The sequence below is a fragment of the Ahaetulla prasina genome, chromosome 4, assembly GCF_028640845.1.
Source record: "Ahaetulla prasina isolate Xishuangbanna chromosome 4, ASM2864084v1, whole genome shotgun sequence".
Lineage (NCBI taxonomy): Eukaryota > Metazoa > Chordata > Lepidosauria > Squamata > Colubridae > Ahaetulla > Ahaetulla prasina.
Window position 1 is genome coordinate 33,784,969 of NC_080542.1, and position 14,620 is coordinate 33,799,588.

The following is a 14,620-nucleotide window of genomic DNA, read 5'->3' on the forward strand; positions in this document are numbered from 1 at the left end:
CCAGGTTTTGTGCTGTGCGACTTGTCTAGAAATGGCTGGAAGCATCTGAAGGCCTGAACAGAGGATCGTCCTTGTGGGCAGAACTGAAAATGGAAAACTGCGACAGGAAACATAATTCTGGGAAGCAAAGTCTTTGAGTTTGGGCGATCAGTTCGGTCAGTAACAGAAGCATGCAAAAAGGAGATGCAGCTGAATGGCAGGAAAATTGTGGTTGTTAATACGCCTGATTTTTCCACACCTACTGTTCAAACACAGAAGTGAGGAAGTGTGTGAAGTTATGCTCCCCGGTCCTCATGTCATTCTGCAGGTGATGCGTCCTGCAGTCGTTTCTCCGAAGAAAGAAAAGAGGTTAAAGAATATGAGAGATGTTTGGCCTTAAAGCCAGGAATAACATGATCCTCTTGTTCACCTGCAAAGAGACCTGGAAGATGAGTCTCTTGAAGATATCATACCTGTCATAGGTCAAAACGTGACGGAATACCTTGCTAAATATGGGAACCTGGCTTTCTACAACCAGGCTGAAGGAGCAGAATGAAAGGCTCGGGTGGCCGAACTGATGGCCAGGACTGATGATCTGATGTGCAAGAACAGATACGATCCTTCTGACACTGAAGACATGAAGAACTTCAACAAAAGACACAACTTCTGATTGCTTATCTTCCCATCAGAGACCAGAAAATCTCTAACTGAGCCTCTGCTCCCAAGGTGGCAACTCTGCCAAAGGCTATTGTCAAGTTTCAAAAGACAATTTTGCTGTTGAAACTATTATTGCTTCTCAGCTTCCAATGAATTATGGGGGAAGGGAAGGGGGAGATAGAACTTAGGTTTCAGACATCAAGATGCCAGCCGTGAGAACCAAGGGCACTTCAGCAGGTGTTTACCAGACTTTCTCACAACAATATCGGGAGACTACATTGGACAATGTGATCTGGTCCAATAGAGGGAGGCAGAACCTGAACTGGAATTACGTCTATGTGGCTCTGTGTGGGAATTAGCTAGATCTGGTTTTGCCCTCATCTTTGCCCATACAATGTACTCAATAAAGTTTTCCATTAAGAAAACAAAAAAAGCCGCCATTCAGTTAGTGGCAGTAATAGGTAGTCTTTCTATTTGCAGCTTTGGTTTAATTTTCCTCTCTTCAAAATAAGGTCTACAGAACTGGAAATGTGGGAAAACTGCAACGGGAAACACAATTCTGGGAAGCAAAGTCTTTGAATTTGGGCGATCAGTTCGGTCAGTAACAGAAGCATGCAAAAAGGAGGAGATGCAGCTGAACGGCAGGAAAATTGTGGTTGTTAATACGCCTGACTTTTTCCATACCCACTGTTCAAACACAGAAGTGAGGAAGTGTGTGAAGTTATGCTCCCCGGTCCTCATGTCATTCTGCAGGTGATGCGTCCTGCAGTCGTTTCTCCGAAGAAAGAAAAAAGGTTAAAGAATATGAGAGATGTTTGGCCTTAAAGCCAGGAATAACATGATCCTCTTGTTCACCTGCAAAAACTGTGGTCATATTCAATTTGTTTACTAATATTTCCATATAAATAAATAAAAAAGATGAGATCTAGTTACATGGCTTATGTCTTTTCATTTTTAAATGAAATGTATGCAATATTTTACTCTGTCTTCCTAATAAAGCCTCTCCTCTTCATTCCAGTTCCTCTGCATGGCCAATCCCCTCTAGTGACAGGAGAACGCATCCCCTCCAACCTACGCACTGTAAGCAAGTTGCCTCGACATCGTCCATTGAGCCGCACCCAATCATCCCCACTGCCTCAGAGCCCCCAAGCATTGCAACACTTGGTTGTGCAGCAGCAGCACCAACATTTCCTGGAGAAGCAGAAACAGCAGCAGATTCAACTGGGAAAGGTAGGCAAAGGAAGTTGTGACTCAGGCAAAGGTTTGTGTACTCTTATTTGGACATGAATCCATGTTCTCTGGTATCCCAAGCTAAAGAAGTATATGATCAAAAGCAAAGCTCTTCTCCCCGCCCCCTTTTTGTTTGTCATTCAGCATGCTCTAAGCTACCTGGGACTGCTGAAATCTTCCAGCTACTGTCAGCCTGTTTAGAACAGGGTAATTGAATAGTATGTGTATTTTTCTCAGTTCCTCTTTATCCTGTAAGCAGCTGAGGACTAGAAATGAAGCTCAAAGAATCAAAGTGACCAGAACAGCAAAACTATGTAACATTCCCACAGCTTCCAGGTTCTCGCTTCGACCTCAAAATTACTAGGCAATTAAAATGCAAGAAGTTTTTCCTGTTTAATTTTTTTCGCTCTTGCAGATAATCACTAAGACTGGTGAGTTGCCACGGCCACCTACCACACATCCTGAAGAAACAGAAGAGGAATTGACAGAACAACAGGAATCTTTGGGGCTTGGTCTGGGTTTGGGCCAGGGGCCCTTTGTGCTGGATGGGTCAATAGAAAATGAGGGGACCCAGGATGGTTTGGATGAACAGGTGGAGGAGGAAGAAGAAGAAAAGAGGGCGGCCAAAGAGCAAGGCTGTCTCCAAATGAAAGATGAAGACGAAGTGAACAGGCTGGAAGAAGAACAGGAGGTTGAGGAGGTGGGAGTTACTTACAGGCAGGTGAGGCCTCTCTTAATGTATCATTAAAATCTGTACTGAAGTTACAGGAAAGAAACAGTTAAAACTCCAAAAGGCTCCTCCTCTTCAACACCAGATGCAGTATGGGACGGGAGGCATTTATGTTCATCTGTTCATTTCCTCAGCAAGATAGCCAAGCAAGTATGTATGAGAGCAAAGAACCTCTCTACAAGTTATGAGACTTTGTGCCTTGACATATGCAGAGATGTGAAATTTAAACTTGCTTAGCATAACATACATTTTTCGGCATGGCAATTAATTCCTGGGCTAGCAAGGAAAACTAATAGCCCCTTTTTCCCTCCTCTTCAGTATGAGAAGAGAGGCGGCGAGATTCCATTATTTTGCAGTTGTGGACAGTATCTCCATTTTGGCAACACTGTTGGCCAACTGGCATGGGAAAAGAGGGTAGAAAAGAATGGAAATAGCAGAGAAATCATGATTCTAAAAACTGTAATGGGCATAAAGTTAGGAAATATATTTGAGTTATTTATGACAGATGCCCCTAGAAATATGGCTGCCCTGCTACTTCTTGATATTTGCAGTGAAATAGAAAAAAAACTCCAGAAGAGTGCAAAAGGGTATTTCCCATTTGAATGATTAGTCATATTGCTTGGGCACAAATATCAAGTAAAAAAAAAAGTATAGTATACTTTTAAAAGTAAAAACAAGCTTTTATAAATGGAAAGCAATATTGCAGACAGTAGCGGCAGTCCCACTGGAAATCAAACATATCAGTTCCCCTATTCATGCTGAGCTTGTTTGCTACTGCCTCTTGAGGAAGACTGAATCAAAGTAGAAAGAATAATATAGTTATGGAAGAAAGAGGTCCTTCATAGCACAGGGAAGGTGTATTATAAGGAACTGCTAAGTTTGGAGAACTAGTTGAATGACTGTATCTCTTGCTTCCCATTCTTCATCCCCATTCATCTGAGATAATGGAGCCTCTGAAAGGGAAAGTGACTCATCTCTTGCATTACAGTCACCTTTTCTTTCTCTCTTATCCTTGGTTTCTGAGCATACTTCTGGCTTCTGAACGTCATCTTTGATTATGAGTCATCTGTCTTCCTTTTTGTTCTGTTCATTTAAAAAATTTATCAGTTCCTTACTAGAATGTGTGTTTGGCAAAGAAATAAAAGTCCTTTCCTCCAAATGAAGGGTCAGCAAAGAAATCAGGATTGATTGAAAGGAGTTCAAAGATAAAGTATGTCATAGGAACATTGAGGGGTAGCTTAGGACTCATCATGCATAACATGGCATGGAGGCTGTTGTTAAAATGGATGCCACATATTTGGAAAATTCTTGATCTGAGTTTACTGTGGAAACCTATATTTAATCAGTCAAGCACAGAACATAACACCAGTCAAATGCAGGTTTGATTCATGTTGAACATTTCCCCACATATTCAAGCTCCGTTTTCCCCCAGTGTCATCCCATAATCAATTACAGAAGATAACCATACTTTGAAAAGCTTGGCAGTAATGTAGAATTTGTAGCCTGCAATAATTGCTGAACATCAATGCCCAACAACCTCACAACATGATCAGTGGTGAGAAATTTTGGAGAATCTAATCTCTGTGAGATTAGTAATATCTGGGAGGTCAGAATATAACCCTGGGTAATTTTGTGCTCAAAGATACTTTGCTTTATCCTCTGTTCCTCCAGTGCATAAGCTCTGAACCATTGGATTCAAAATACAATAAAAATATTTTTAACGAAACATTAGAAAGAATCTCTTGGCCAAATAATCTCTTAAAACTATGGAACAGACTGTCTCTGAAAGTAATCAATCTGTTGTAGAATTTTAAACAAAGACTTAATGGCCATTTACCAGAGGTTTCCTATATTATCTTTGAAATTTCTGCCATGTTTTCAATTCTGTGAATGTACTCTATAGAATGTTCTCAACATGTAACCATTTATTGTAACCATTTCCCAGAATTTCCAACGATCAAAGCAATTGGTCATACTGGCTGGAGATTTTAAAATTCTGCACATTGAGGATGTCTGTAGTAGGGAATCAGTGGCTGTGTTCATAGGTTACATTAATCCATGATCAACTGGAGGTGATTTGCTTAATCTAATTGCCTATATTAGCCTAGTAAAATGTATGAATCTAATTATTTCTTCATTGAATTTATATTGTCATTCAATAAATCAGGATGGCTTCCCAGCAAAAAATAAAAATTAATTTAAACAAATATATTAACATTGAAGATATTTGGGGGGGGGATCCCATTGATGCTGCTGTGAGAAAGATTTGTTCTCTCATTGCTACTGGCAGAGAAATTAATTTTCCTCTGTGTGGATTTCAGAAACAATTGAAAAATGGGGGCGGTTAGATCAGGATAAACAAATATTTCTTTTCACTTCCTATACTTCCTGATGAGTAATGTTTTGTGCTTGCCATGCCTATGGGATTCAAGGCAACAGGAAGCAGATCTGGGTCAGATTTAGAAGTAAGCAAAACACACACAAACACCGCATGCACCTTCCCCCTACTACTTTCCTCTCATTCTTCCATCTTATCAGAAGTTTCTTAGGGAAGGGACAGTGCATCCTTGTTTGAGTTCTAAACTAATGCTTTTTCAATGAACTTTTCAAATTAACCTGGCCAACTTCGTAAGATTAGTTTACATCCGTAGAACTTGCTATAAGGTATGATTGATACCAGTCATATAGATGTCTAAAATAAAATTTCAGTTTTGATGATTCTGAAATTTAATGTTTTTAACAAAATGTGTACAGTTCTCTTTGGACTATGCAAAACAAGTTATTCTCCATAGTGGTGGAGATAGCATCCAGGAATGGGTTAACTTTGTCTGTCAGCTAATTGGACTGAATCTGCAAGTTGTGATGACACGCCTCCTCTGCTTGCGTCCCCAGCTTTTAGACTTAGTCTAGCTTGGACAAGATGTATTTTTTCAAGCTAAGCCATTCCTAAATGCTTTCAGCTCAACTTTTGCAATTCAGACAACTTTGAATCATTGCTCTAGCTCCCAGTTTTGGCTGGTCAAGCTGCTCACTTATCCCAGTGTGAAAGGCTTTTAGCCCAAGCATGGGTGGCAAAAACGACTGCCAGCCAGCAGATCTGGAAGGGCAGCACGCACGAGCTTTGCTCCAAACCACTGACCCTGGGGTCCGATTAATTAACCCCCGGTTTCAGCCTAACTTTATAGGAGCTGCCTGATAGCAGCACGGGCAAAGGCAGCACTCATGAGCCTGACTCCACAGCGCTACCTGTTTCCCCTAAAATAAGACATCCCCTGATAATAAGCCCAATCAGGCTTTTGAGTGCATACACTAAAATAAGCCCCCCCCCCCCAAAAAAAGCCCTCCTTGAAAATATTTAAACACATGTGTAGCCGGTCCCCGCCATGGAACGAGTCACACAGAGCCCTGCCACACAGCCATGTTTCCAATACTGGATCGCGAAATGGGACCGTGTTCATGAGCCTCTGCAACGCTGGCTCAGAGGACTTGGATCTTTGTGCATGGGGGAGGTGAGTCGGGAGACTGTCAGACGACTCCGCTGTGCTGTAATCAGTCCTGCAAATAGAGCCCATAGACTGCAGCACCATATGAGCCATTCTAACCCCTGCCATGTCTAACCCTGGCCATACTAGATTGTCACTCAGGCAAGCTATATAGCAGGGCCCAAGACTGCTGGGCCAGACAGCCCAAAATGGCGGCTGCATTTCCCAGGGACACAGCTTGCAGGGCGGGAAACCCGACAATCCCTTGCCAGGACATTAATCAGGAAGCAGGGCCCTTGGGAGCAAGGCTCTCAAGAAAACGAGCAGCAGCTGAGCACCACTCAAACAAGCTGTCTAGAAAGGCCTCTAAGGCCGCAGAGTGGGAGGCCAAGCTGAGGCAAAAGCCTGTTGAGAAAGCCATTGAAAAGGCTCAAAGGGAAGGTGATAAGGCCAAAAGCCTTCAAATTATGGAGCTGGCCTGTTCCCAACCCTTTACCTCATGGCAGTAGAACTGCCTGATATTCAGGAGGAATTGCCAGCGGCAGCATGGTCTCCAAATGACGCCCTGGAGCAGGCCTTGATCTGCCCGGCAACAGTGAGTTGCTCTTCAGCTCAATGCCAGAACCCAGGCTACCAGAGGCTTCCTGGAAGCAACCTGTAAGACAGAGGATTTCCTCAGCTGAGGCAACCTTCACACCCACCGCTGCAGGCTTTTGCTTGGAGGAGCAATTAGAGCCTCAAATCCTGGCCAGTATGGGAGCTTTGATCTCCGAGGCAATAAGACAGGCAATTGCACCGGGTTGCAACAGAGGGCAGTATCAGTGGTTTCTGATTACCCCAGGTCCCAAGACCATCATCAGGGGTTCCATTTTTCAGGGAAAGCCCTACCCCCCCCCTTAGGATCAGGAATATTCTCCAGTCTCTTCCAGCCGGGCATCTTTGTCAGGAGAGAAGATGCAACTTCCCTGAAAATAAGACATCCCCCGATAATAAGCCCAATCGGACTTTTGAGTGCATGCACTAAAATAAGCCTCTCCCCTGAAAATAAGCCCTCCCCAAAAATATTTAAACACAGAGCTCAAAATCAGGTAAGATGGCAAGAGGAGCCCCATCTGTTAAGGCCTGCACAGCTGCCTCCTTTTTTAATAGAGCCTCACTACTCTGGTTGAGGCAATTACAAGAAAGGCTTCCAGCCGCTGACACAAGGTCCCATCAAGACCTTAATTAATGGTGGCAATGGAATTTTCAGCACACATTATGCTAAATGCAGCAAGATTCGCGGCCAAGTCCATCGGCTCATCGGTGGCAACCCGACATCTCCTATGGCTCTGCCAGTGGCAAGCCGATACCAGAAGTAAGTGGAGACTGGCATCCGCCCTGTATTCCAGAGATATATTGGGGACTCCCTGGACCCTATTATAGTCGAGTTAGGGACAAGGGCAGGATGTTGCCCTTCATGTCCCAGAGAACAGACTCCCGCTCGCAGTCTTATTTTCACCCCTCGTCCTTTCGAGGGCCGGACAGTGGATTTGGAATGCAACGCTCGCAAATATCCTTTCTCCCCAGGCAGGGGCAACAACAGGACAGACAGGGCAGGCAAGGGCAATGGTAGCCACACAAACAGTCCTTTCAAAGTGGGAGGGGTTGCTCATTTTGACACTCAAGGTGACTGCTCATCCAACCCTCCCATCGGGGGTTGCCTGGCATTCTTTGATAGCCAATGGGAGTACACCACCATGGATGCTTGGGTCAGGGAGACACTGAGGGTTGGGCCTCTTCCTGGAATTCCTCTCTACCACCCCACCACCCCAGGGGTTTTTCATCCGATGTCCAGTGTTAAAGGATCAGATAAAGTGGCTCCTCATGGAATCGGCCATAAAACATCTCTTGGATATGTAGGCTATCCAACCGGTTCCAGAAGAGCAGCAGGGACGGGTTTTACTCCCTATTGTTTGTCATCCCAAAGGCCTCGGGGGGCGAAGGGCAATTCTCAACATTGAAACTCTGAACCATCACATTGTTTACCGATGGTTCAAGATGTAGTCGCTCCAGACCATCTTAGAAAACATCAGAAAGGGTGACTTCCTCACATCAGTGGATCTGACAGAAGCCGTACCTTCACGTCCCCATCCTACCCACCCACAGACAGTTTCTCCACTTCCATTATGCGGGGAAACACTACTAATAGCGGGGATTGCTGTTCGGCCTGTCCTCCACCCCCAGAGTGGTCACCAAGCTGATGGCCACACTGGCAGGCCACCTCCACTCTTCCAATAAGGATCCAGTTTTATCTGGATGATATACTTATTCAGTCTAGCTCAGAACCACAGGCAAGGAGGGACCTGGTTACCAAGATCCGGGTCCTACAGGACCATGGCATTTCTATAAATCTGAGCAAAAGCCACCTGGTCCGGATGACTTGCGTGCTTCACTTGGGGGCAGTCATCAATACTGTGGAGTCCAAGTTATATCTATCCCAGGAGTGCCAATCCAGCCTGAGGGAATTGGCACTTAGTATCAGGAGAGAGCGTACTGTATCACTACTCCTTCTCTCTCAGCTCCTGGGAAAGATGGTGTCCTGTATTTCTATCACCCCATAGGCACGATTCCACAGAAGAAACCTACAGTGGTTCCTCCTTCCATAGCAGAGATCTCGCAGGAGCAACTCACTGGCCAGAGTGCATGTTCTGACAGAGGTGATCCTTTCCCTCGATTGGTGGATGTCTGGACCATTTCCAAAGGCTGCTAGTTCAGAGAACCAGATCACCTGACACTGACATTGACAACTGATGCCAGCCTATTTGGCTAGGGAGCTCACCTCCAGTCACGTATGGCTCAGGGACAGTGGACTCAGGAGGATCTGAGCCACAACATTGGTTAGAGCTCTGCCCGATCCACTAGCCCTCAAGATGTTCGAGGATGGGTGGGGGACCCACTCCAGGCCTCATGCAGGAGGCCGAGTAGCTGGGCCTCTGGGCAGAGACTCAGCTACTGTCCATCAGGGCAGCACATATATCAGGCGTGACAAGCATCCAGGGGACTGGCTCGGCAGAGCTTCAGTCAACCACACAGAGTGGCACCTGCACCCATCCTGTTCTGGGAAATGACGGACCACTTCAGCCTCCCGGCAGTCAATCTATTTGCCACCCAAGACCATTGCCAACTTCCTAGGTTTTTCACCAGGTTTGCAACACCAGGGACAGAGGGACTGTATGTGCTGCACAGCCCATGGCCTCCATGATTACCGTATGCCTTCCCTCTTCTTCCACTTATTCTGAAGGTCACCAGGAAACTGCTGAAGGTCACCAGGAACTTCTGCTTCTGGCTCCCCACTGGCCCAGAAGGCCTTGGTTTGCAGATCTGGTAAAGCTGTCAGTGGCTTGACCCTGGGGAATTCCTCAGAACAGGATCTCCCTCAGCCAGGGGGTGTTGGTCCATCCGGACCCTCAGTGGTTCCAACTGACTGCCTGGCACTTGAGTGGAGCCTTCTGAGTTGGGACAACTTTTTCTCCAGGGTCATCAAGACGATTGAGCCTTGCATAGAGCCTCAACCAACCGAATTTATAACACCACATGAAAGGTCTTTTGTGGGTGGTGTGACAAGGGAGGTTTAGTCTTATGGACATTTCCATAGCCCAGATCCTGGAGTTTCTCCAGGAAGGACTGGATAATGGGCTATCCCCAAATATGATTTGGTGGCAGGTGGCGGCCTTGTCCTCTGTTTTGGCATGTGGGGCTGTGGACTCCCTCTCCCAGCATCCTATGGTTCGTCGGTTCCTCAGGGGAGTGACCAACCTCAGGCCGCTGGTGGTGCACAGGTTCCCAACATGGGACCTGGCCAAAGTCCTAAACACCCTTACAGGGGCCCCCTTCGAGCCTTTGAGAGAAGCCAGACTATGCTACCTTACATGTAAGGTGGCGTTTTTGGTGGCCATCACATCGGCCAGGCGAATCTCAGAGCTGGCGGCTCTGTCAGTATGGAAAGACTTTTCCACTTTGACAGAGTGGTTTTCGGACCTCTTGTTCATCCCTAAGGTGAACACTTGGTTCCACAGGCCTCAGGAACTGGTGCTGCCGAACTTCTGCCCTGAACCAGTCTGCCAATTGGAACATAGGTGGCACACCTTGGATGTGCGGAGGGCCCTTCGCATATATATCAAAAGGACTACCTCCCTGTGGAGAACAGAATCCCTGTTAGTTTCTTTCCAGCCTGCCATGCTGGGAAACAGGGTTACCCCCTCAACCTTGGGAAGATGAATTAGGGCATGTATCACTAAGGCCTATGAGATCCAAGTCTTGCCGGTGCCACAGCAAGTAACCACCCACTCTACCAGGAGCATGGCCACCACTGCAGCGTATAGGCAACGCAGGCTACCTGGTCCCCTCTATCCCCTTTTATCCGCCATTATAAGTTGGACACCTACATCTCGGCTGATGGCAGGTGGGTGCTTTAGAGTATCCACACAGAGCAGGGGACTTCGGACTGGACCGTGCCCTGCCCATAGGACAGCCAGCTTTGGAATGTCCCATTCCTGGATGCTATCTCTACCATTGTGGAGAAGGGGCGTTGGTCTTACCTGAGACGCTCCTTCTCGTTGTAAAGTAAAAACGAAAGAGCAACTGTCAGTGAGCATTAGCTTCCTCGTAAATACTATGTGTTGGGCTAAATAAGGCAGTTTTTTAAAAGCTGGCAAAATATTGAAGTGATATTTTGATCTGTTTTTCTTTTTGTTTCTCTCTGGCTACTATTCGTATGAAATGTACAGGTATTCGCTGATGCGCATCAGCTAAGATCTCTGCAACTCTATCAAACTCCCCTGAGCATCAACACTGTACCCCATCAAGCCCTTAGCCGTACTCAGTCTTCACCTGCTAGTACTAGTCTGAAGAACAGTACAACTGAGCCATTGGTCCATCACCTTTTCACTACAGGTAGGTGAAGAACTTCTTTTCTTCCTGGAGCTTGGAAGATAGGGAGATCATTGTCTTGCTGGGCATGAATAAACTGCTTAGAAAGTGCATCTCCTACCCTGAAATTTTCTTTCTCAGATATGCAAGAGATTTTGCAAATGTTCTCCTTTATTATCACATCCTGTCCCTAGTGTCCCGGAACTAAATATTGTCTCTGCTTTATTCTTTACTTTAGGGTACAACAGGATTGTATCTTGAATCTCAATCAGTTTGGTTCATTGAGAGAAGATGGCCAGTTTGGTAGTTTTAACTGGACTTGTTTTATTACTGTTTTATTTTATTTGATGAGGATTTAAGACGTCTGTCAATCACAAAATTTTAAAATTGAAACAAAATTAAATGTTAATCAGTATCAAAAGCATATAGAAAGAAATACTTCTCCAGCATCTTTCTTAAAGTTGCCAGAATATAGGCCAAATGTAACTCATAGGGGAATGTATTCCAAGCTAGAAACAATGCAATGCTTTTTCCTATGCCAGATATGCAAGCTTCTGTGATAAGGGAGGCTTTTGCAAATCTTAATGGCTGGAGAGGTTTATAACTGGAGGGGCAGTCCCTCTGATAATTTTAAAAGGCTTTAAAAATAGCGCCTTCAGTAAAAGCCAGTGGATACTTGGAAACCACTGCAAATCATGTGATTCCTTCATTTTGCACAGGTTAGTGGTCTAGCTAACGCAAATGCTTTTTAGATACTTGATTTTAGATACTTTTAATTAATGCATTTTTTTTTCAACTTCAGGGTCCTTTGTGGTTTGTTGGACAGCCTGTTTGGTATAGTAGTTAAGGTATCAGTGTAAAAACTGAGAGACCATGAGTTCTGATCCTGATTTTGGCACAAAGCCTGGTGGGTTATCTTGGGCCAGACACTTTTTCTCAGCCCTAACAAGATTTTGGAAATGGTTTGCTGTCTCATCGGAAAAACGTTAGGAGTTAATCCATCCAGTTGCCAGGAGTCAACACTGACTTAAAAGCACTGGGAAAAAAGTTGTTTGTTGGTTGCTATGTGCCATTTGAATAGGCACATGAAAAAAATGTGGGGGGAAAAGATATAATTTAAATTTACATTAAATCTCTCTAAATAATGTTTTATTATTTTCTCTTTTGTTGCATTTGGCTGCAGTCTTTGAAGGCGGTATGGCCAGGGTAGGATCTCAGAGACTGATTATGTATGATAATGTATAGAATCTGTCTGAGAACCTAATTAAGCTCACAGGGATTCTTAACAAATAAAAATCATGTGGTAGCCACAACTTTCTGCTTTGTTTAGAAAGGATGGTTAGCCGTTGTGTTAAAAAAAAAGAGAAAGAGAAAAGTCAGGATAATAGAAGCCATCCTGACTAGTTGATACAAAGCAATCTTAGGAGTTTGCCTTCTACTAAATTGTTGCTTTATAACTCAACACACCCATGATGGTAGTAATTTTGTGACACAAAAGTGTCTTTAGCGTGCCAGCAGAATCCCAAATATGCTACCTGCCCATAAAAGTTTGGACAGGATTTCAGTTGCTTTTTATTTTTTCCTGCTTCCTTTCTGTGCTCCTTTCCCACCTTCTCACAGGTGTTGTTTATGACACATTCATGCTGAAACACCAATGTACATGTGGAAACACTAATGTTCATCCAGAACATGCTGGTAGGATCCAAAGTATTTGGTCCAGACTACAAGAGACAGGATTGTTAACCAAGTGCGAGGTAAGAAATCTCAGAGTGAAACTTTTTCCCCAGCAGCTGGTAAGACAGCTTCCAAAGTCATGTTGAAAAAATAGCTGCATTTGGAGAAATGGTTTTACAGTGAAGGAAGGCCTATCCTGGAATATCCAAGCTTTCTGGCATCATAAAAAATAAGAAATACAAAATCGATGAGTCCATATTATCAGGCACTTGGTAGAATTTGTTCTGTTCCTTGAGTCCTAATAAATTAGCTAATCTTTAAATTGCTGCAAGTATGTCCAATTTTGCTGCCTCTTTATTTGTCTTGGAAACGAGCCACACAGAAAAGAGGTTTTTTTTTTTAAAAAAAAGAGATATGTATCTTTCAGTCTGTATTTCCAGCACAAAAGAGAATAGCAAAAGAAAGTGAAACTCTGAAAACAAAAGCCAGTAATTTATAATTACTTATTAAAATTTGATAGAGCTGAAGACAGAGTGAAGGGAGTTATGATAGCGTGGGCAAAAAATGTTGGGCATAGTATTGAATTGGAGGATTGGGAAAACATTTGGAATAGAAATTATAAGATAACTAAATTGGCAAAATACAAAGAGAACCAATATAGAATGTTCTATCATGTTCTGAAGCGAAGTAGTACTGGAAGAAAATATATAGATGGTTACAGGAACTAACAGGACATCAGATAGAATATACCCCGGAACTATTTCTACTAGGGATAGCTAAAAGGAAATACGATAAAAGAATAATATATTTCATTTTACATATAATAACCGCAGCAAGGTTAGCTTTTGCACAATGTTGGAGAAATACAAACATACCTTCTGAAGGTTTAGTAATTAAAAAAGTATTTGACTGTAATGAAATGAATAAATTAACAATTGAACTGAAAGGACAAATAGATTCTGAATACTACGCAATATGGGAGAAATGGTATAATTGGATTGAGAACAGAAAAAAAGAAAAGAAATAGACAAAATGGAAGTAAAATGTATAGTAAAAATGAATAGAGTATTTGAACTGGAATGTTATGATATGTAAATGACCGCAGTTCTGCATTAGATGAGTAAGATTTGTTTATCTGTAAAACGCAATAAAAATATTAATTAAAAAAAATTAAAAATCCTTTCAAAGTCCATATTTCAACTCTTCTGTCTAATGTCTTCACCCATTTTTTTGTTACTTAGAGAATCCGAGGTCGGAAGGCAACATTGGATGAAATCCAGGCTGTCCATTCGGAACATCACACATTACTATATGGAACAAGCCCCTTGAACAGGCAAAAACTTGACAACAAGAAATTACTAGGTAGAATGTCTAGAATTTTATGAATGTAATTCTATTTTCATAATGCAAAATGTTGCTCCTCCTTCCACTTTAGAAATTGCAGAATGTACAGAACTTTGCTTTATCTGTGTGCGTGGTAAAGGCAGAAAATGTACAATTAAATATGAGAAAAAGCAATCTGGTAGGCCATCTTTTTAATATAATGTCTGATAAATTGTGTCTTTCCAAACTTCTGTATCAAATGGGAAAACTTTTGGTGGCAGGGGACTGTATTTTCCAGCAGTGGGAGGTGGGATGTGTGAGGCAGTGGTGCAAAATAAAGTGAGCATTTGCACATAATGGGAAGAGTCCCAATTTTTGGGGGGAAGCTAGATAGAATTTAAGGGGAGGGCCTCTTTGATCTATGCCTTTTAAACTATTTTTGATCTTAGGCTTTTTCAAAATTGTAGGCTTCTAAACTGATGAATTTATAAGCCACTATAGGCAATTAACAAAGAAGTAATGGAATGTAAAGTTGCCCAGTTTAATCCTTTATTCATAAAGATTATAATTTTGTTCTTCCTATGGCAATTAAAATAGACACCAAAAATGTGATGTAAATGAATTAATATTACGTACA

The 14,620-nt window shown here is 43.2% G+C and overlaps 1 protein-coding gene across 9 annotated transcripts in view; it reads left to right on the forward strand.

The window, feature by feature from the left end:
* The window catches only part of HDAC5 (histone deacetylase 5), a 178,967-nt gene that overhangs the window by 151,263 nt on the left and 13,084 nt on the right, over nt 1-14,620 (forward strand). For all 9 annotated transcript variants that reach the window (XM_058184072.1, XM_058184075.1, XM_058184071.1 and 6 more), the window contains 5 exons: nt 1,655-1,866; nt 2,282-2,587; nt 10,845-11,010; nt 12,607-12,740; nt 13,902-14,022. In XM_058184072.1, coding sequence (XP_058040055.1) covers nt 1,655-1,866; nt 2,282-2,587; nt 10,845-11,010; nt 12,607-12,740; nt 13,902-14,022 — 939 coding nt within the window. The remainder of the gene's footprint in view (nt 1-1,654; nt 1,867-2,281; nt 2,588-10,844; nt 11,011-12,606; nt 12,741-13,901; nt 14,023-14,620) is intronic.